This window comes from Dendrobates tinctorius, unplaced genomic scaffold, assembly GCF_039654945.1.
Source record: "Dendrobates tinctorius isolate UK_male_01 unplaced genomic scaffold, ASM3965494v1 ptg000079l, whole genome shotgun sequence".
In the NCBI taxonomy this organism is placed as follows: Eukaryota; Metazoa; Chordata; class Amphibia; order Anura; family Dendrobatidae; genus Dendrobates; species Dendrobates tinctorius.
The window spans coordinates 8,234,974-8,258,987 of NW_027361747.1; the positions used below are offsets into that span (position 1 = coordinate 8,234,974).

Below are 24,014 nucleotides of genomic sequence, written 5' to 3' on the forward strand. Positions count from 1 at the left end.
GGCTCACATTTACTCTGCGCTCTGCACTGAGCACTTATACCATGGTTTGCATGTAAATCTCTGAAATACATGATTCAGTCGGAACCCCCGGTGGAAGATTCCATATAATGAGGCAGATGGAGGCACTGTGGACATGGTCTGACCTGTGATCCGGAGGTGTCCGTCTTTTTAGGCGAGCATAAAAGTGCTGTCGACCACAGTTTTGTGCACTTCTGAAAAGGAGACCGCTGAACAGAGGCCAGATGGAGTCTACAGTAGCTCTGCTGTCTCATTATTGTGAGTGGATCTCTCAGGGGGTTTCAGTTGAAGCATATCACTTGGAGATTTAGATGGAAACCCCAAAGTAAATGCTCAGGGTAGAGCGCAGGATAAATGTGATCCCAAACATTATGGAAAATGTTACCAATAAAAGCTTCAATTTAATCTGCAAAAAAAGCAAGTCCCCACTCAGGTCTGCCATCTGTTAATGAAAATATAGGGGGCTTCCACGTTTGCTCTGGGAATGCAAAATGGCTCCTCGCATCTCAAAAGAAATTCAGCAAATTCTGCGCTCCCAATTCCAAATGCCCCAGTGTGTCTAAACCAGATATAGCGCCCACATGTTTGGGATTTCTGAAGTGATGAGAGCCCACCTAATTTATGGGTGCGTGTCTCCAGAAGCATGAACAGGGCATAGCGTACTAGTCACTACAACATACTGGTCACTACAACGTACTACTCACTACAATGGCAGTTTGCAATTTTCACTCAGCAACATCCACTGCTGCTTGTTTATGGAAAACATTCATGGAGTCAATATCATCACTACACCTGTAGATAAATTCCCAAAGGGGTATAATATCCAAATGGGGTCACTTGAGTGGGGATTCTGCTTTTCTAGCACTTAAGGGCTCTGTATATGGAGTCCCCAAAATATTCTAGGAAAATCTGTGCTCCAGGAGGCAAATAGCATTGCATCCCTCCCGAGTCTCTCTGTATGGCTAAGCAGTACTGTACATCCACATATGGGGTATTTCTACATTCAACAGAAATTGTGGGACCCATTTTGGTGCCATTTTTACCAATTTCCCTGTATGAAAATGTAAAATTTGAGACTAGCACACAATTTTGGTGGTAAAAATGTAATTATTTTTTCTTCACTGTCCGATGGTATAAAATTCTGTGACACACCTGTTGTGTCAACAAGGGGCTTCGATTGTAAAATGTGGTCACTTATGGGGGGGTTTCTGCTGTTCTAGCACCTCAGGGGCTCGGCCAATGTGACATGGCACCCTCAAACAAGTGCAGCAAAATTACACCAGTGCTGCACTGTAATATGGCACTACTTCCTTTCTGAGCTTTGCACTGTGCCTCAAAAGTAGTTTTTCACCAGATACGAGGTATCAGAGAATTAAGGAGAAATTGCACAACAAATATTGGGGTCCAGTTTTTCCTGTTACCCTTGTGAAAATACAAAATTTGGGGCAAAAAAATGTTTTTGTGGGAAAAATGTGATTTTTTTTTTTTAAATTTTCACTACTCAACGTTATAAACTTCTGTGAAGCACTTGGGGTTTCAAGGTGCTCAACACACATCTAAATACATTCCTTGAGGGGTCTAGTTTCCAAAATGGTGTCATTTCTGGGGGGTTTCCTCTATTTAGGCACATCAGGAGCTCGCTAAACGTGACATGGCGTGATTATTCTAGCAAATTTTACATTCAAAAAGTCAAATGCCGCTCCTTACCTTCCGAGCCCTGCTGTGCGTCCAAACAGTGGTTTCCCCTCACATATGAGGTATTGGCATGCTCAGGAGAAATTGCTCAACAAATTGCATTGTGAAATTTCTTCAGTTAGGGTATGTGCACACGTTGCGGATTGCTGTGCGGAATTTCCAGTGCGGAATCTGCATATTTTGGCAGAATCCGCAGGTCGAAATCCGCGCGTTTTTTAAGCGCCTTTCCTGCGGATTTATTGCGGATTTTACACCTGTGGATTCCTATAATGGAATGGGTGTAAAAATGCTACAGAATCCGCACAAAGAATTGACATGCTGCGGAAAATAAACCGTTGCACTTCCGCGCGGATTTTTCTGCAGCATGTGCACAGCGTTTTTTTTCCACATAGAATAGCAATGTACGTGTGCACATACCCTTACCCTTATGAAAATAAAAAAAGTTGGATCTTAAAAAAAAAATTGGTGAAAAAAGTTAAATGTTTATTTTTTTCTTACACATTCCATTAATCCCTGTAAAGCACCTGAAGGGTTAACCCCTTTCCGAAATCGGGCATAAATTTACTCCAAAAAAAAAGTTATGGCTCTGGGAAGAAGGGGATCAAAAAATGAACATGCATACCCAAAGATACCTCTGGACAGCATCGCAAGAAGATGGGAGGCGCCGCACCCGGACCTGCGACACCCATCGGACTGGACAGACGGATGGAATGCTGTAGATAAGCCCTGAAAGGCAGTGGCCGCATCTTATAGCAGTCAAAACAGGTGACAGGTTCCCTTTAATATCACCAGAAGATATGGCTAGCTAGCGGAAACAGAAATGTAGTTTTACATGCCGGCCTTTAAAATGAATCGGCAACCATATACAAAGATCAATGCTAATCTTTGTAGCAAACAGTTCCCCCTTTTTTGTGTCCATACACCCTAATTGGGCACCTGGGTAAGCTTTGTCTTGTGGACAACCCCACTGGAGCAAATGTTACATCAAACCTAGTGAGAATAAAAAAACAATTTTCTCAGTCATTTGTGTGAGTCAGTCCAGTCCAGGTGTTTGGGCTCGGACATCAGCATGTTTTAAATTTTTGCCATGCATTGATCTTCATCACACTGTGTAGAGTTGTCCCTTTATAGTGTAAAGATGCACCAACAGCAAATAAGACATTCCACCTATAAATGTGCTCTGAAATGAATACAGTATATGTCACAGATGGAAAAGCAATCTGTTTTGCAGTCATAACTAAAGAGCATGTTATAATGAACTGTATTTTTCTAATGTTTGCTCATGTTTCTTGGCAACATTTTCTATATCTATAACTTATTTCTGTCAACTGGAGCTCTACTTTACAGGGGAGCCACTTTCAGACTTATTAAAAGGGAGAAGAGCAATAATCTACATTGACGAATTGTCATTCCATATTATTCCCTGTGGAAAGAGATCCGGGAGTCAGTAGAACCATTCCCTGGAATTACTTGGAATTACTGATGAAACATTAGCCTTTAACAAATGTCTTCCTATTGACTTTTATAGCTTTTATCAACTGGTTTTATTACCTAATAACTCTATCAGCTTTTACCTAATTTACCAAGTTACTATTAGTTTAAAAAAAGTGGAAAAATAGATCAAATTGAAGAAAATATGTCCTCTTGCTGTGTAATGTAGCTTCTAATAATGTTCTCAGAACAGCAATGTCCTGTGAAAGGCAATAAATACAAACCGACCTTCACAAAAGAAGTCATATGCTCCTACAATGCAGAATAGCCCAATGATTGCTATAATAACACTGTATTTAATGCAAATTGATACATTCATCCCCTACTGTGTAAATAGCATAAAGTATACTGTTCTGAACAAATGCAATATATTATCCACATAATTTCTAAACTTTGTAAAACAACCATATTGGATTTACAGATTCTAAAAATAATCAAACTGCAACACATTATTACTGAATAGTCTCTACTAGAGTTGAGCGACTTTGGTCGGATCGGGTTTCGTGAAACCCGACTGAAACAAAATTTGAGTCGGAAGAAACTGGTCTGACTAGGGCAAAAAAAGTCGGAGTTTCGACCGAAACCCGACCCCAATGTAAGTCAATTGGGAATAAAAGTCGGCATTGAGTGGATGAATGTCATCCGCTCAATGCCGACTTTTATTCCCCATTGACTTGCATTGGGGTCGGGCTTCGGACAAAACTCCGACTTTTTTTGCCCTAGTCAGACCAGTTTCATCCGACTCAAATTTTGTTTCAGTCGGGTTTCACGAAACCCGATCCGACCAAAGTCGCTCAACTCTAGTCTCTACCTTTGCTTCCCACACTCAGAAAACAGGTCTGTTCTAAACATAGTTAAAGGTAACATAGTAACATAGTAAAATAGTTAGTAAGGCTGAAAAAAGACATTAGTCCATCCAGTTCAGCCAATAAAATTCTGTCAGAATAAATCCCCAGATCTACGTCCTTCTAAAGAACCTAACAATAACTGTAAGATACAATATTGTTACGCTCCAGGAAGACATCTAGGCCTCTCTTGAACCCTTCGACTGAGTTCGCCATCACCACCTCCTCAGGCAGAGAATTCCAGATTCTCACTGCCCTAACAGTAAAGAATCCTCGTCTATGTTGGTGGAAAAACCTTTTCTCCTCCAGACGCAGAGAATGCCCCCTTGTGACCGTCACCTTCCTTGGTATAAACAGATCCTCGGAGAGATATCTGTATTGTCCCCTTATATACTTATACATGCTTATTAGATCGCCCCTCAGTCGTCTTTTTTCTTGACTAAATAATCCTAATTTTGCTAATCTCTCTGGGTATTGTAGTTCCCCCATCCCCTTTAATTTTGTTGCCCTCCTTTGTACCCGCTCTAGTTCCATTATATCCTTCCTGAGCACCGGTGCCCAAAACTGTACACAGTACTCCATGTGCGGTCTAACCAGAGATTTGTACAGAGGCAGTATAATGCTCTCATCATGTGTATCCAGACCTCTTAATGCACCCCATGATCCTGTTTGCCTTGGCAGCAGCTGCCTGGCACTGGCTGCTCCAGGTAAGTTAATCATTAACTAGGATCCCCAAGTCCTTCTCCATGTCAGATTTACCCAGTGGTTCCCCTTCAGTGTGTAACGGTGATATTGATTCCTTCTTCCCATGTGTATAACCTTACATTTATCATTGTTAAACTGCATCTGCCACCTTTCGGCCCAAGTTCCCAACTTATCCAGATCCACCTGTAGCAGAATACTATCTTCTCTTGTATTGACTGCTTTACATAGTTTTGTATCATCTGCAAATATCGATATTTTACTGTGCAAACCTTTTACCAGATCGTTAATAAATAGGTTGAAGAGAATAGGTCCCAACACTGACCCCTGCGGTACCCCACTGGTCACAGCGACCCAGTTAGAGAATATACCATTTATAACCACCCTCTGCTTTCTATCACTAAGTCAGTTACTTACCCATTTACACACATTTTCCCCCAGACCCAGCATTCTCATTTTGTGTACCAACCTCTTGTGTGGCACGGTATCAAATGCTTTGGAAAAATCAAGATATACCACATCCAATGACTCACCTTGGCCCAGTCTATAGCTTATCTCTTCATAAAAACTGATTAGATTGTTTTGACAGGAGCGATTCCTCATAAACCCATGCTGACATGGCGTTAAACAGTTATTCTCATTGAGATAATCCAGAATAACATCCCTCAGAAACCCTTCAAATATTTTACCAACAATAGAGGTTAGACTTACTGGCCTATAATTTCCAGGTTCACTTTTAGAGCCCTTTTTGAATATTGGTACCGCATTTGCTATGCGCCAGTCCTGTGGAACAGAGCCCGTAGCTATAGATTCTCTAAATATAAGAAATAATGGTTTGTCTATTACATTACTGAGTTCTCTTAGTACTCGTAAGGTAAGTTTTTAAATTGCTTTATTTGCTGTAGTTACCATGAAAATAAGCAAGTTTGCAATTGATTTGCTTTTTCTCCTGCAATGAGAGCTTTTGTCTATTATAGTATACAGCTCGTTTCCATGGAGCCCAACCTCCAGTGTCTGGCACATAATGCACAGTAGTTACATTCCAGGTGAGGAGTTAACTCTTATCATCCCAGTCATTTCTCTCCAGCCCATTGATTTCTATATAGCAGTTAGCTGCTCACCTCTTTCCCCTCCCTCCTCTCCCTCTCATCTTAGGAAAAGATGCAGTTATAAATCACCAGCCTGTAGCTTTCACAGCAGGTCTCCTAATCATGGCTCTTTGTGTCAAAACCTGTGTCCTTGTTCAAATCTCCTGTTAACTCTATATGTAAATACAGAACAAACCATCCATGGGTGAAAGTGTTACAGCAGAACTTGTGTAGGGTCTATTAATACTACAGAGCTGCCACCCATGCTAGAGACCAGGAAATAGGAAACCTATAATGAGATTGCACTGCTCTGAACTGCTCAAAAACAATTTGCAAATGTCCCTTTAATATAATGTATTGCATGGTTAATTGAAAGCAAAAAGATTAAAGAGAATCTGTCACCATATTTTTGCCACCTAATCTGAGAGCAGCATAATGAGACCCTGATTCCAGTGATGTATCACTTACTTAGCTGATTGCTGTAGTGTTGATAAAATCACTGTTTTATTAGCAGCAGATATATTAGAGGACAAGTAAATCTGCTGCCAGGAAGTCAAGCATATTCACGACTTCTGTATAAACCCTCCTCCATCACTAATTGGCAGCTTTCTGTGTACACTGTATGTGGTCAGATCTATGGGCCGGACACAGATCTTCCAGCAAGTCTGCCTACAGAACTTATATTAAATGAAAGCAGGCCTTACCAGTATCAGACAGGTAAATCAGGAGAGCAGACTGTCAGTCATTACATGTCTCACACTGGTAGCACCCCCTTTCATTTAAAATAATCTCTGGAAGAAGATTCTCAGAGAGATCTATGTCCGGCCCATAGATCTTAAAGAGTAATTTACTGTACATATTATTTAAAATGTGGGTTACTCTGGAAAGAAACATTAAATCACAGATATCCAGGTATCATTTTATTCAGTCTCCTATGACCTATGTGCTCATGAAGGCTTAGGAGGGCTGTTCCTACTGACAGATTCCCTACAGTAAGATAATTAAACCTTGTATCAAAAATACACAAGAAAAAACATTTTATTAGGCTCTAGTTTTGAAAACTCTGTTTACATCTGAGGGCATGTTTCAGGTTTTCAATAAGCTGACTATGTAGTGAAATTTGATGCAAAAACCACTCATTTGTCCTGGATTATCAGGATCCATACACCAACCAGATTTTTTCTGCAAGAAATAAACTGATTGTAGCACCCTCTTTCTCACCTATGGCCTCGGGTCCGTTGCTTCGGCGCAGTGCCCGGCGGGGAAGTTGGTCTCCTGGGTCCCCCGTCTCTTGTACCACATTATCTGCTCCTCCTGCTGCTTCTGGGACTCTGTGCGCGCCCCACAGGCTTCCGGGCATGTCTCTGAGGGTGCGTGTGTGCACTCCCAGTCTCTTAAAGAGACAGAGAGCCATTTTCAAAATAGGTCTCAGCCAATGGCTGAGCATCTCGTATTATTTCAGACACCTCTGCCCTTAGGGAGGTGCCTGAGCAACAAGTGCTTCCTGTTGGTAGTTCTCAGGTTCCTGTACCTGCATGTCATTGCTCTACTACACCTCGCTAATATTGATTTGTCTCCTCTGAGTGTTCTACGACTCTTCCCACACCTTCTGGAACTACACCAGCATCTCGCGCATCTCCTCATGCCTGCAGCTGTCCACTACCTGCTTCTGCAGATCATCTCCTGCTGGTTTCTCCATAACTTGCAGTACCCGCCTGCCCGCCAGACCAGTTGAGTCAGCTTCCACGTACCCGGCGTGTAAACAGAGGTAGTACCTTGCGTCTCCTGCACTTTCCATTCTGGCCCTGTTTGAGCGGTCTTACTACGGAGGTCTGGGACTCGCTTAAGCTGGAGTCACACATATCAATCTCACTAGCGAGATCGCTGCTGAGTCACAACTTTTGTGACACAACAGGGATCTCACCAGCGAGATCGCTGTGTGTGACAGCGATCAGCGACCGGCCCCCCTGCCGGTATCGATGATCGCTGCAAGAAACCTCTGGACTTTTTTTTCGTCGCTGGTCTCCGCTGGCCAGCACGCATCGCTGCGTGTAACAGGCGGGAGACCAGCGATCAGCTGTAAAAAATAATTAAAAAAAATAAAAAATATTGTTATTCTCACCTTCCGACATCTCGCGCAGCCATCCCGACTCTCTCCACGCTCCCGGTCCCAGTGATCCTTTGCACGAATGACCGCGAGACCGTGACATTCTCGCGGTCATTCTCGCCAAGGATCACTGGGACCGGGAGCGTGGAGAGAGGTGGGATGGCTGCGCGGGATGTCGGAAGGTGAGAATAACAATATTTTTTATTTTAATTCTATTTTTTTACAGGGATGGCATCAGCGCTAACGAACACAGCGATGCTGCGCGCTCGGCATCGCTGTGCTGCTCGCTGGTGAAGCTGTCTGTGTGACAGCTCACCAGCAATCACATAGCGACTTACCAGCGATCCTGACACGTTGATATCGTTGTCGGGATCGCTGGTAAGTCGCTATGTGTGACTCCAGCTTTAGTCACGCACCCTTCGGAGCCCCCAAGGCAGTGGTCCCGTGGTTCCACAAAAATTTCAGTAAATGAATGCGCACTTCACCATCTGTGCCTCCATTTCCATTTGTTACACTGATCTTTATTCATTATATATTCAAAACTAAAATGCTGTATTCTTGCAATGTTGTAAAAAAATGGTCAAATATGTCATCCATTGGAACTTTCCGTATCGTGAAGCTCTGTAATCTGGCATTCACTCTTTTTGAGTGCACAGTTCCACTTCTTCAGCATTCTGTCAGCGTTATAGGTCTAGAGACTTACTTTTCCTCACTCACTAACAAGCACTGCTCCCGCCCCTCTGTTATGCCTGTATCTAGTTTGACATTCAGGATCATAATATCCTGCCTCCACTATCCGTAATCTGTCAGTGTCATTCCTGCAGATTTCACTTTCCAATAGACATTGGACAATGGGTCAAGCAGAAAGTAGCCGACATTGTGGAGTGATTTGTTGGTGATTGGACAACATAATTTAAAAAAAAATTAACTGATTGTCTATTTTTCATTTTAACTGACAAATGAGATTAAGCTGTCTGAATATACAGATACCATTTATACTCACAACAGCTTCCATGGTTCACCAATAGAATTTACATAAAAAAATTTGCAGCATATCTCTCATGAAGAGCTGTAAAGGGGCCTATTGTCTATAGCAGTAGTCCCCAACCTTTCTGACCTTGAGAACAACATTCCGCTCCTAGAGAAGGTCGTGAGCCACATCCAGCTCCCTCCCCCCTCACAGTAGTGTCAACCAAAGCCCCCATTACTGATAGAATGATAACCAAAGCTTTTCCACAAAACTCACCCCAAAGCACAATATCAAGATCTAGGGGTTCTCACAGTATTCAGTATTCTTCCATCAAATACTCTCAACACACAGTTGCATCCAGTTTCAAGCACCACCTCTGACAGATAGCATCATCATGTCTCCAGTGTACAACACTTAAATTTATCTTTAAACCCCTAAGACCAGTATATGTGCATCCAGATCTGCTCTTCTGTGCAGGGCTACTCAGGTAATTCACCATTTCGAGATGTGCTCTTCATACCAGTCTGCTAGATCTGGACCTAATGCACCAAGCTAGCAGACAGCAATTCATGGGACCGCGAGCCATATGTGGCTCCCAAGTTACACGTTAGGGACCCTTGAACTATAGCATCCCCCTTCATGAATGGACTATCAATATAAAAAGTACATTTAATTTTAAGATGCAAATTATATAGGATCTTTCACAAGTATGAGTATGTTAAACTGGTCACATAAAGGAATAGTGACTGCCTTTCCAAACTCCATTTTGGAGATATTCACTAGTAAAATGTATATGCTAATTTTGCAGTGGTTTTGCATTTGCAGAGATTATTTTTTAGGGCAGATAGCTATTTTCTGTGCACGATGTTAACCAATCACAAGCAATTGACATAATGGAAAAAAAAAACCACACCCACAGAACTGGTCAGACCTAGCTTTTTCTGTGTGAGGCATATAATGACCTTACTGCCAAACCTTATTGTGATTACAAGTAGTGCAAAGCTGTGTGTCATTACAAATACCTCTTGTAGCTCTCCTTTCACAGTGCTCTCAGCTTTGCTCTATATCCCTAGCACAATGACTGCTGTGAAATGAGAGCTGCAAAAAGTCTTCCCAAATGACATACAATACTGCTCTACTCCCCTTCTATGCACACTGACTGCTGTGAGAGAGCTTCATGGGGTTCGTAATGACACACTGCTCTGCTGTACTCCTCTTTCGGTAAACTGACTGACTGCAAGTGGTGTTTGTAATAACACACAGCTCTGCTCTACTCCCCTGCTTCCCTGTTTGTAATCATAGTAGGTACAGGCAGTGAGATCAGTGAGAAGAGCAGGGCTGTGTGTGTTTACATATCTACTACGGAGAATGCCGATGCTGACCTTTTGCTGGGGGGGTGTCTTTTATTGTCAATCGAAGGACAAATCTTGCTTATGATTGGTCAACATCATTCATGGAAAAAGCAACCACCTTCACAAAGGAATCTCTATTAACGCCCTCTTGGTCTTAGCAAAATTTTCCATATCAATTTTGCTATATAATAACTTCACAATGGAGATGAAATATTACAAAATAAAAACTACTTTTTATTCCGCTCGGCAACCACTATTCAGTGAGGTGGCAGGTTTCACATGCTAAAACTGGTAAAAGGTCCATTGAAAAAGAATGTGTTAATTGAATCCACTATAACAATAAGACATCTTTTGGCACAGAAAGGAAATCATCTGTAAAAGATCGACAGGTTTACATCAGCTATATGACCAGCTAAGCCACTTTTTAACCTATTATGTAATTATATAAAAAGTGCGCTATTTGCAAGTAAGGAAACACTCACCCTTCAAAGCAGTGTGCCACTGTTAATACCCATTTCTTCCCTATAAGGACACAGCCACAAATGTGCCCACTAGGTTCACTCTGTAAAGAGCATTGCCATGGCCATCTACCAGGTCGACTGGTTCTTCCACCAAGTATCCTCTTGTTCATTCGTGCTGCAGGGCGACGTCCACAATCTGAATAGACAGGAACAGGCTAGATATTAACATCTCATATAAATGATCTTATTACATAGAATGGAAATACAAAAAGATTAGAATGGTGAGAATAATGGTAATTTTCCTAATTTTTCATAGATGAGCTAAAAAGATTTGTGATGGCCCTAACAACTGGACCAGGGCAACCTTCATTTTGCGAGCGGCATCCTCGACCCGATAATTCTGGGCTCTTTTTGCGCTTCCTAGGACTCACGATATCATGACATTGCATGAGGCCTATTTACTTGCAGCGATGATGTCTGTCACATTGCAACATAACGATGTAGATTGGATGCTGGACCAGAACAGCATGAATCTTTTTGCTCAATTGTAATAATTATAGCTTTTTATTTGTAATAATTTGTGGTTCATTGTATGCAGGTTACCAAACAATAATCTTACCTTTACTGTTAATGAATTTGGAAATGTAAAAAAAATAACAAAAATATATTTTGCTTGTGATGATAGTATGACTATACACAGAAACAAGAACAAAGTATTCATGGTAGTTAACCAGTAAAGCATTGCTTTTAGCACATTCCAATTCTTGCAGTGTAATTGATCATACAAACTGTCCAACAGATATGGGGGGATACAATGAGGCGACATTATCAATTTCTGCTTGGTGCTGTATTTATGTCCTGATGAGGGTTCTAACAACCACATATACTAATACTGTAATGGAGGTCATGGAGGACCAATTCATCTATGACTGCCATCACTTCGTCCAGATGTTAAGGTGGTGGCAGTACGGCATACATTGAGATTTTGCCGGTATATAGACGATATCTTTCTTTTGGATGTTACCAATGATGAATTATATGTTTTTCATATATATCTCAATCAACTTGACCTTGATGTTAAATTTACTCTTGTCAGTTCTTCCACGTCAATTCAATTTCTTGATGTTCTGGATTTTTTGGAGATCTATCATTAGAGTACTACACTTTTCCAGGGTTACCCTAAACAACTCATTAACAAAATAAATCAATAGTGCCAAGTCTTTGCCCCACACATGTAGTTATTCTCATACCTTTGTAACTCAGTATATTGTTGAAATGATATAGGACTTTAAGATAAGTGTCAATCATCACCAATATACCATAAGGAAGAGAAGACTAGATCTTCCACTGTCTGTATTTTGCTGAATCTGGCCACTACGAACATAAACTTAGATTTTAGAATCATTGACCATGTCCTCCCGCTTAGGAGGAGAGGAGATAGGGAACCGTTAGTAAAAAGAAAAGAATCAGATTTATAAGACTTAACACACTGAAAAGTAATGGTCTCATTGTTGAATTTAAACTTAATTCTTTTTCGCGACTTACATACTTGCGATATACTGTACATAGTGACTCTGCAATGTTGCACAGCTTGCCCTTCACTATACCCATTATGTAATTTTGTCTAACAGTGTAGACAAAGATTTGAAATGATATTATACAGATTTTTATTTTATTTTTTCTTTTCAGAGATATCTACATTGTTTCTCAGAGAACCTGGAATATCTCATGAGGTCTTTCTGAATTTTACCTTTTTTTGTATATTTTAATGAAGATATTTTCATATTTACATATTTTTTTCTTTATTATTGGTTTTGGTTTTCTATGGAATTTTTGGCAAACAGCTAATAGGTCTGAGGCATCTGTTCCCTCTTTTTGTTTAATGGACCTTTCAGTGGGTTACATTATATTCTCTACATACTAGACAGCATGAATGTTATTTAAGATACTCACTGGGGAATTTCTCTTTTTCTTACTATTTTCTCTTTTGTACTTTGTTTCTAAGTGGGATGCATTATAGCTGATAAGTCTTTTGACTCTCCGTAACCAGAACTGACTTACACACTTGTCCCGACTGTCACCTGCTGCCTCTAACCTACTGGGATGTTCTCAACCCTGGTACTGATATGGTACTGATATCCACTCTACATATACAATGCACACAATAATAATGTAAAATACACACATGTATGTCTGTCTTATTTTATTATTGTATGTATTGTATAGTCATGGCCAAACGTGTTGGCACCCTTTAAATTGTTCCAGGAAATGAAGTATTTCTCCCAGAAAATTATTGCAATTACATGTTTTGTTATACACGTTTATTTCCTCTGTGTGTATTAGAACGACACAAAAACCTAGAGAATGTAAGGCAAATTGGACATACACCGATGAGTAAAAGGGTAACGATATTTTGAACTTTTGATTTTCAGGCTCCATATCTTATTATCCACTTCTGCTTTGAACGTGAGACTGCCATCATTTTATAGTCAATCATCTTGGATATCTCATGATTAAATTTGACTTGCAACTATTTAGCATATGAATAGTTATGCAGATTCTTGTCATGTCACTGCATTGTTACTGTTTTGCTACTAAAGATCTCAATTTAAATTTTTATTTTGCTAGCATTCTGTAAATCCACCTTTTGGCTTTCAACAGTGCCTGTGTCCTTCTGGGCATGCTTTCAATCAGATTCAAACATGTGTCGACTGAAATTTGATCTCAGGTCTTTTCTACATAGTCCCAAAGTTTGTGCATACTGGTCGACTCACTTTGGTATGAATATAGTTTTTCTTCAATTCTACCCACAAGTGTTTGATTGGGTTGAGGTCTGAGGACAGTGGGGGCCAATCCAGCAACTCTACTTCATTGTCATTAAACCATTTCTTCACCAATTTTGATGTATACTTCGTGTTGATGTCCTGTTGGAACACTATTTCGTTCTTTTCATACCCATACTTGAGTGTACAAAGTAACTCATCTTGTAGGATACTCACATATAACTCAGCATTGAAACCACCATCAATCAAAACCGTAACAATAAAGTGACATGACAAGTATCTACATAACTAATCATATGCTAAATAGTTGCAAGTCAAATTTAAGTATGAGATATATATATAAGATGGTCATCTATAAAATTATCGCAGACTTATGTTAGAAGCAGTAATGGATGGTGAGATATGGAGACTGTGGCATCTCACAGAGGAAGGGGGGTGCCAACTTCACTCACCTTGGAGCAGGGGAGAGAAGGACCCACAGGGATTGTCTCTCTGGCGCCACCACTTACATAGTAACATAGTTTTGAAGGCTGAAGGAGGACCTTATGTCCATCTAGTTCAGCCTATTTTTAGTGCAGCTGTTCTGCATTGTTGATCCTGGGGAAGGCAAAAAACCCACAGAGTAGAAGCTAATCTTCTCCATAGGGAAAAAAATTCCTTCCCCTAAGCTGGGTCAATCATCTACCTATAATATTATGTTATTCGTACCCTTCTATACTGTTACTCACAAGAAAAGCATCCATTCCTTTCTTAAATTCATTCAGTGAGTTGGCCATCACCACTTCCTCAGGAAGAGAATTCCAGAGCCTCACTGCTCTTACCGTGAAGAACCCTCTTCTATGCTGGTACAGGAATTGTCTTTCCTCCAAACGAAGAGAATGCCCCCTTGTTCTTGTCACAGTCCTTGGTACAAACAGTTCATTGGAGAGATCTCTGTATTGCCCTCTGATATACTTGTACATATATATTAAGTCTCCCCTAAGTCTTCTCTTTTCTAGAGTAAATAGACCTAATTTTGATAACCTTTCTGGGTATTGTAGTGAACCAACTCCATTTATCATTTTAGTAGCCCGCCTTTGAACCCTTTCAAGTTCAGTAATGTCTTTCTTGAGCACCGGCGTCCAAAATTGCACACAATACTCCAAGTGTGGTCTGACGAGTGATTTGTACAGAGGGAGAATTATGTTTTCATCTCGTGTCCCCAGACCTCTTCTAATGCTTCCCATGACCCTATTTGCTTTGGTGGCAGCTGCCTGACACTGGGCACTCCAATTTAGCTTCTTATTGACTTAGATGCCTAAGTCTTTTTCCATGTCTGATTTCCCCAGCAGTTTCCCATTTAGTAAGTAATTGTAGCATCTGTTTCTCCTTCCCATGTGCATAACCTTACACTTATCTGTGTTAAACCTCATTTGACATTTTTCAGCCCAATTCTCCAATTTACTCAAATCTGTCTGTAGTTGCAAACTGTCCTCCTTTGTGTTAACTACCTTACATAGTTTTGTATCATCTGCAAATACTGATATTTTACTGTGTAAGCCATCCACTAGATCATTAATAAATATATTAAATAGTAGGGGGCCCAATACAGAACCCTGTGGTACCCCACTAGTAACCCTGGCCCAATCTGAGTATGCCCCATTAATAACCACTCTTTGTTTTCTCTCACTAAGCCAGCTACCTACCCATCTACACACATTTTCCCCTAGACCAATCTTTCTCATCTTACTTACCAATCTTTTCTGTGGGACAGTGTCAAATGCTTTAGAGAAGTCGAGATAAATGACATCCAATGATTCTCCTTGGTCCATTTGAGAGCTTACATCCTCATAGAAGCTGATCAGGTTAGTTTGACAGAAGCGATCCTTCATAAATCCATGTTGATATGGAGTGAAACATTTATTTACATTGAGATATTCCATAATGGTATCCCTTAGAAACCCTTAAAAAATTTTACCCACAACAGATGTTAAGCTTACCGGCCTATAGTTTCCAGGTTCCCTTTTACACCCCTTTTTGAATATTGGTACAACATTTGCTTGCCGCCAATCAAAAGGAACAGACCTTGTTTCTATAAAGCATCACATTACTTAACTCCCTTAATACCCGAGGGTGAATGCCATCAGGGCCTGGTGATTTGTCAATTTTAATCTTACTAAGGCGGTTCTGCACTTCTTCCTGGGTTAGGCAGGTAATACTTAATGGGTAGTTTACATTATCACTCTGCATTTCCCCTGGCAAATCCATTTCCTGTGTGAACACTGTTGAGAAAAAAGTATTTAAAACATTTGCTATTCTCACATCGCTCTCTATGATTTCACCCTCATTGTTCTTTAAAGGGCCGAAACCATCAATTTTAATCATTTCACTGTTTATATAATTAAAGAATAGTTAGGGGTTTGTTTTACTTTCCTTAGCAATGAGTCTCTCAGTTTCCACTTTTGCTAAATGTATTTATTTTTTACACATTTTATTTTTTCTCTATAACTTTTTAATGCTTCTTCATTGCCTTCTTGTTTAGCTTCTTAAATGCCTTGTTCTTGTTCTTTATTGCCCTTTTTAAATCCTTATTAAGCCACATTGGTGTTCTCCTGTTCCTAGCCCTTTTATTTCTGTACGGTATGGCTAGCTCGCAGTGGGTGTGTAAAACTGATTTAAATATTTCCCATTTATTTTCTGTGCTCCTATTTTTGAGGACATTGTCCCAATCAATTCGGCGAAGGTCCTCTCTAAGCTGATCAAACTTTGCTTTCCTGAAATTCAGCGTTTTTGTAACCCCCTTCCAGGGCACCTTACTGCAGGACAAGTGGTATTGTATTATATTGTGGTCACTGTTCCCTAGGTGCCCATCGACTCATACTTCTGTTATTTTATCTGGCTTGTAGCTTAAAATTAAGTCCAGAAGGGCTGTCCCTCTAGTTGGGCCCTGCACAAGTTGTGAAAGATAATTATCCTTGGTCACTGACAGAAATTGGTTTCCTTTCTGAGATACGCAGGTTTCAGTTTCCCAATCTATGCTCGGGGTAGTTGAAGTCCCCCATAATAATCACCTCATTGTGATTTGCTGCTTTGTCTATTTGTTTCAATAATACATTTTCAGTGGTTTCTGTTATATTTGGTGGCTTATAACAAACCCCTATGAGGATTTTATTACTTTTCCCTCCTTGTATCTCCACCCATAGAGACTTCACCTCTTCGTTTCCCTCTTGTATATCTTCTCTTAGTGTGGGCTTTAAAGTGGACTTTATATATAGACAGACTCCACCCCCTTTCCTTTTTTTACGATCCCTCCTAGACAAATCATATCCTTGCAAGTTAGCCGCCCAGTCATAGCTGTCGTTTAACCATGTCTCAGTTATTCCTACTATGTCATATTTTTCCTCATACATTACCAACTCCAGATCTTCAATCTTATTGGTCAGGCTCCTTGCATTGGTCAGCATGCAGCAAAGAAGTTTTGCTTCCTTTTTCTTAGCTTCCTTCTGAGTACCCTGTCTTGGGTCCTCTGTACCACATCTAGTATCCTTGATTAGTTTGTCCTTCTGCTGCATGTTCTTGTCTGCTGTTTTTCCTCCCATCCCCTCTTCTTCTAGTTTAAAGCCCTCCTGATGAATGTGGCAAGTCTTCTGGTGAATGTGCGTTTCCCAGGTTTTGTGAGGTGTATCCCATCTCTTGCGAGAAGTCCATCGTAGAGGTAATTCATGCCATGGTCCAAGAATCCAAATCCTTGCTGCCTGCACCACCGTCATAGCCAGTTGTTCACCTCTAGTATCCTATTCCATCTCCTGATGCCATGACCATCGACTGGGAGGATTGATGAGAAAACAACCTGTACGTTCCGTTCCTTTATTTTAATCCCCAGAATTTCAAAGTCTTCGCAGATAGTTGGTAGGTCATTTCTTGTCGTGTCGTTTGTGCCTACATGTATCAGTAGGAAAGGGTAGTCGTCACTTGCTCCAGGTCAGTCAGGGAACTGCACTAAGGGCAAATAGTCGCCGGAAAGGCTTCCCTTATAGATACGAGTTAGTGAGGCGCTCCCAGTGAGGGGGGATATATATCACCAGTCCAGGCTGGGGATATATATTTAAACTTCTCGGCCGTCACTGCCAGAATTCCTCACTAAAACAATATGGAATTCTGCCACCAGTTCCTCGTTCAACATAAGCCCCATTCAACAACAACAGACTTATATCGGGTCAGAAACCAACTTGGGTAGCGTACAATTGACCCACCGAGCGTGCGGACGTGGGGATTTGTGAATCGAGATAAAAGAGCAGCCCAAGATTAATTTTATATTTAATCGCTGAAAAGGCGAACTACAGTAGAAATATACAGGTACAGTCATGGCCAAAAGTATTGACACCCCTGCAATTCTGTCAGATAATATTCAGTTTCTTCCTGAAAATGATTGCAAACACAAATTCTTTGGTATTATTATCTTCATTTAATTTGTCTTAAATGAAAAAACACAAAAGAGAATGAAGCAAAAAGCAAAACATTGATCATTTCACACAAAACTCCAAAAATGGGCCGGACAAAAGTATTGGCACCCTCAGACTAATACTTGGTTGCACAACCTTTAGCCAAAATAACTGCGACCAACTGCTTCCGGTAACCATCAATGAGTTTCTTACAATGCTCTGCTGGAATTTTAGACCATTCTTCTTTGGCAAACTACTCCAGGTCCCTGATATTTGAAGGGTGCCTTCTCCAAACTGCCATTTTTAGATCTCTCCACAGGTGTTCTATGGGATTCAGGTCTGGACTCATTGCTGGCCACCTTAGAAGTCTCCAGTGCTTTCTCTCAAACCATTTTCTAGTGCTTTTTGAAGTGTGTTTTGGGTTATTGTCCTGCTGGAAGACCCATGACCTCTGAGGTAGACCTAGCTTTCTCACACTGGGCCCTAAATTATGCTGCAAAATTTGTTGGTAGTCTTCTGACTTCATAATGCCATGCACACGGTCAAGCAGTCCAGTGCCAGAGGCAGCAAAGCAACCCCAAAACATCAGGGAACCTCCGCCATGTTTGACTGTAGGGACCGTGTACTTTTCTTTGAATGCCTCTTTTTTCTCCTGTAAACTCTATGTTGATGCTTTTGCCCTAAAAGCTCTACTTTTGTCTCATCTGACCAGAGAACATTCTTCCAAAATGTTTTAGGCTTTTTCAGGTAAGTTTTGGCAAACTCCAGCCTGGCTTTTTTATGTCTCGGGGTAAGAAGTGGAGTCTTCCTGGGTCTCCTACCATACAGTCCCTTTTCATTCAGATGCCGACGGATAGTACGGGTTGACACCGTTGTACCCTCGAACTGCAGGGCAGCTTGAACTTTTTTGGATGTTAGTGGAGGTTCTTTATCCAACATCCGCACAATCTTGCATTGAAATCTCTTGTCAATTTTTCTTTTCTGGCCACATCTAGAGAGGTTAGCCACAGTGCCATGGGCTTTAAACTTCTTGATGACACTGCGCACGGTAGACACAGGAACATTCAGGTCTTTGGAGATGGACTTGTAGCCTTGATATTGCTCATGCTTCCTCACAATTTGGTTTCTCAAGTCCTCAGACAGTTCTTTGGTCTTCTTTCTTTTCTCCATGCTCAATGTGGTACACACAAGGACACAGGACAGAGGTTGAGTCAACTTTAATCCATGTCAACTGGCTGCAAGTGTGATTTAGTTATTGCCAACACCTGTTAGGTGCCACAGGTAAGTTATAGGTGCTGTTAATTACACAAATTAGAGAAGCATCACATGATTTTTCGAACAGTGCCAATACTTTTGTCCACCCTCTTTGTTATGTTTGGTGTGGAATTATATCCAATTTGGCTTTAGGACAATTTTTTGTGTTTTTTCATTTAAGACAAATTAAATGAAGATAATAATACCAAAGAATTTGTGTTTGCAATCATTTTCAGGAAGAAACTGAGTATTATCTGACAGAATTGCAGGGGTGTCAATACTTTTGGCCATGACTGTATATATTTACAAGTACAATATACAAGTATACCGTCACAAGTGTAGTGCAAGGATAGGGTATAGATAGGTTGCATTTACCGTGTTATGTAGCATGTGACCACAGGGAGGCGCTGATGGATCACAGGTCCAAATCTTAGTTACAGGCTTTCCTGGCTGTGTCAGTCCAAAATGAGCGTCTGCCTTATATGTCTCAGGCTGTTCACTCCCACACTCTGCTGCCTCCTCTGGGCTGGGCTGCCTCCCTCCTCCCATGTTTGAGAATATTATTTTCTGTCCAGAATCTTGGATGGCCTTTCCGCCTGAAGCTCTGAGTGTGGTGGTGGCGCCACCAATGGGTTCTGCTGGATTTTATCTGTGCATAGTGACTAAATATGCCTACGTATGTAATTCCTGCTAGCTATGCTTTATAACTTCCTATTGCAGGGTTCCGGAGGTGGCTAAATAATATGGGTGAGTGGGGAAAGGAATGCCGATTCCGATAATGTGCTCGGCTAGGCTCAGAGATATTGCATTCTGTTATTATAGGTCAATTTCCAGATTTAATACCTCAGAGTCTGCTGTTACTTGTATGATGGTGTTTCCATGTGCTTCAGTCAGTTTGCCTGTAGCTGCAGGAGCTCACACCTTGGTGCTAATTGGTGGGGACCAAGCTTCAAAGAGCTTGTCCCTGGTGTTTTTAATTAAGAAAAACACTTCATTGCCTTGGCCTGGGGGAATGCAAGGGTGAGGGCACATTCCAGGAGTGGACAGAGATTTCTTTAACTTATAATCCAAAATGGATTCTCACTCGTCCCTCACAGAGACTAAAAGTCAAAAGTTCAAAACGTTGATACCCTTTTGCTTATCAGTATAATGTCACACCAAACCCCAAAAGTGGGATGAACAAAATAGTTGACACACTCATCTTAATATTTGGCTGCACTCGCTTTGGAATAAATAACTGCAATTAATCACTTCTTATAACCATCAACAAGCTTCTTACACCTCTCAACTGGAATTTTAGCCCACTCTTCTTCAAACTGTTCCTGGACTCTCATATTTGAATGGAGCCTTCTCCCAAAAGAAATATTAAAACCTCTTCACAGGTGTTCAATGAGATTTAGAGCCAGACTGGGCCACTTCAGAACTCTCCAATGCTTTGCTACCATTCATTTATGGGTGCTTCTTGAAATATATTGGGGTCATTGTCCTGCTGGAAGATCCTCGACCTAGGACACAAACCCAGCTTTCTGACTCTGGACACTATAATGCGACCCAAAGTCCTTTGGTAATCTTCAGATTTCATGATGCCTCGGACACAGTCAAGGCATGCAGTGCCAGAGTAGCAAAACAAACCCAAAACATCTTTGAACCTCCACCATATATAACTGTAGGTACTGTGTTCTTTTCTTTGTGTGCCTCATTCCGTTTTTGGTAAACATTTGAATGATGAACACTTTTGGCCATGACGTTTGACCATGGCCATGTAGACATGGTCAACACTTTTGACCATGGCCATGTAGAGTGGAGATCGCTGTATTTTTATTGTGTCATAGACTATAATATTATTGATCTTTAATTATTGATTTATCTATTTAGTTATGCTAATACAGTATGTTATATCAAAATAAACCAGTCTGTTACATCTCGTATTTTGAGCCAAAACTTCCAATTTTTCACACATGCCCTTTTTTTTTTCTTAATAGATAGATGGATATGTGATTAGATGATGGATGGTTGGACTTATGGATGAATGGAGAGACTGACAGACAAATAGATAAGATTTAGCTTGAAATTAGATTTGAGATAGTTAACAAAAAAGTTCTTGTCGTTCTTTAATTAATAGGAGGATGGTAAATGTACAACAATTAATGTTGTGGGTTTTTTTCTTTTCATTTTCCTGGATAAATCCTTCCTAGAACATTCAAATACTGAATATATATCAACGTGATAACGTTACATTGTCTTTTAATATGACTTTCTAAGCAGTAAGGGTAAACTTTTTATTATCAATATGTGAGCCTTTTCTTCCAGGACATTTATTCTGATTAATGGTTTTCGTGTCAGAGTAATTCGTTTATCTAAAAGGTTCATCAGTCACGGGTTGCAATTTTGCAGAACCCGACCTGATGGTTGCTAAAAAATGTCTGAATTTTAAACCACTTAAATGTGAATGCAGCACTGTGAATTCTGATCCAAGCTGCCATGTTTTTTTGTCTTTGTGCTGCTTTACATTCCTATTTATCTTCCAATACCCTTCATGAAGGAACAGTCAGTTGACCATAAGGCTTTATTAAAACACATGTTGACTTATAGACTACAGATAGCACTGTCTATTAAACTGACAGAAGGTCAACTTCTCAATGGTTTTTATTAGTATTGTGCTTGGACAAAGTTGGCTTAAGTTTTTTAATTGTTCTTCTTGTTTTATTTAATAAAATGTTATCATTTGGGTTTTATTACTATTTTTGTGTAGTGTTAAAAGGTTTTTCCTAGGATTAGGCTACAAGTGAAAAACTTAACTTAGGCCACAACCCTCGAGGCCCAATGAATAAACTGAGCATTAGGACAACGGCCTTTTCACTGTAGTACACTGTATGGCGACATCCACATGAGTGTTAGGTACTGCAGATCAATCTTGCTTGCTCGGCGTGGTTTACTAGAGATGAGCGAACCAGAACATTAAAGTTCAAAGTTCATACTGGACACCTAGACTTCTTAATGTACGTCCATGCTACGCTTCGGGTTCGGCAGCCTAATAAAGCTTGCTGTAAGGCTGCAGCACAGCCAATCAACAAGCTTTAAGGCCGTGGGCACTTCTGGCCCCATTGGCACAGCAAGAGCTGTGGACATCAACCCTACAAATCCATTACCCCGACTGACAGGGCAATCGGGAAGAGCCGAGGTTAAGCACCAAAATTGGCGCATCTAATGGATGTGCCATTTTTGGGGTGGCTGAGGACTGGTCTTATTAGGCTGGGAAGGGGCCAATATCCATACCACTTTCCAGCATATTAATATAGGCCCCCAGCTGTCGGCTTTGCTTTAGCTGGTTATAAAACTATAAGGACCAGACGTTATTTTTTTAACCACTTTATGATCTTTGATGTATCGATTTGTCCAGGTCGGCTGGTACTTACCAACCTTGGATGTATGGATACGTAATGGCGATTTTGCATTCACAGAGGCTGTGCGCGCACGATTGCCACTGCGTGTCAGCTGATTCTGACAGTTGATACTCGGCACTCTGGTGCCCATACTGGTCCTGGCACTTTAACCCCCTAAATATCCCGATTGTGGCATTTTCAAGGCATGCAAAGGGAGGGAGCCCGGCATGCACTCCGACCGGCCCTTTCGTTGCCGTGGTGACCCAATGTCATTATGACGACATTTGGGTCACCAGGCATAGGGATGAGCGAGTATACTCGTTAGGATTCGGTACTCGGCGAGTAATGCGGTACTCGACTCTTCGCGAGTATTTCACTACTCGCCTCACAATATTCGGCACAGCCCAGCACAGTCCCCGCACAGCCCAGCACAGTTCCCGCACAGTACCTGCACAGCCCAGCACAGTCCGGCATAGTCTCCGCACAGTACCTACAAAGCCCAGCACAGTCCCGCACAGTCCCACACAGCTCGGTATGGTTCCCGCACAGTACCTGCAAAGCCCAGCACAGTCCCACACAGCCCAGCACAGTCCCACACAGCCTGGCATAGTACCTGCACAGTACCTGCAAAGCCAAGCACAGTCCTGCACAGCACGGCACAGTCTTCGCACAGGCCAGCACAGTCCCGCACAGCCCGGCACAGTCCCCGCACAGACCAGCACAGTCCCGCACAGCCAGGCACAGTCTTCACACAGGCCAGCACAGTCCCGCAGAGCCCGGCACAGTCTTCGCAGAGGCCAGCACAGCCCGGCACAGTCTTCGCAGAGGCCAGCACAGTCCCACACAGCCCGGCACAGTCCCCGCACAGGCTAGCACAAACCCATAGCCCATTAATCGCATTTCCCATAGACTTACATTGGACTCGTTATGAGTACCCGAGTATTAGGAGGTACTCGTAACGTATACAGCGAGTCCGAATACTACACTACTCGCTCATCCCTAACCAGGCACTAGCAAGTTAGTTAGATCATGTGCAATGCATGATCTAAATAGTATGTGTCTGCAGAGCTAACAGGTTATAAACATTGCAATACTTGTGCTTTGCAATACTTTATAAAAGCGATCAGCCTGCAGAAAGTGAAAGTCCTATAAAGGGACTTTGTAAAAAATTTTTTTAAAAAGTTAAAAAAATAGTAAAAATATTTTAAAAAATCATAAATTAATAAAAAAATATTTGCCCCCCAAAATAAACATTTTTATGAAAAATAAAATAAAAAAAGTACACATATTTGGTATTGAAGCTTTCTGGACGACCCGATTTATAAAACTGTCCCACCACTTAACCCCTTCTGTGAACACCTAAAAAAAAAAAATCGAGGCAAAAATTATGCTTTTTCATCATATCACTGAGCAAAAAGTGGAATAAAGCGTGAACACACAGACG

The 24,014-nt window shown here is 41.2% G+C and overlaps 1 protein-coding gene across 1 annotated transcript in view; it reads right to left on the minus strand.

The window, feature by feature from the left end:
• CORIN (corin, serine peptidase) overlaps positions 1 to 24,014 on the minus strand; it is a 562,174-nt gene that overhangs the window by 31,969 nt on the left and 506,191 nt on the right. Inside the window, exon 19 of the mRNA XM_073583463.1 lies at positions 10,751 to 10,925. Coding sequence (XP_073439564.1) covers positions 10,751 to 10,925 — 175 coding nt within the window. The remainder of the gene's footprint in view (positions 1 to 10,750; positions 10,926 to 24,014) is intronic.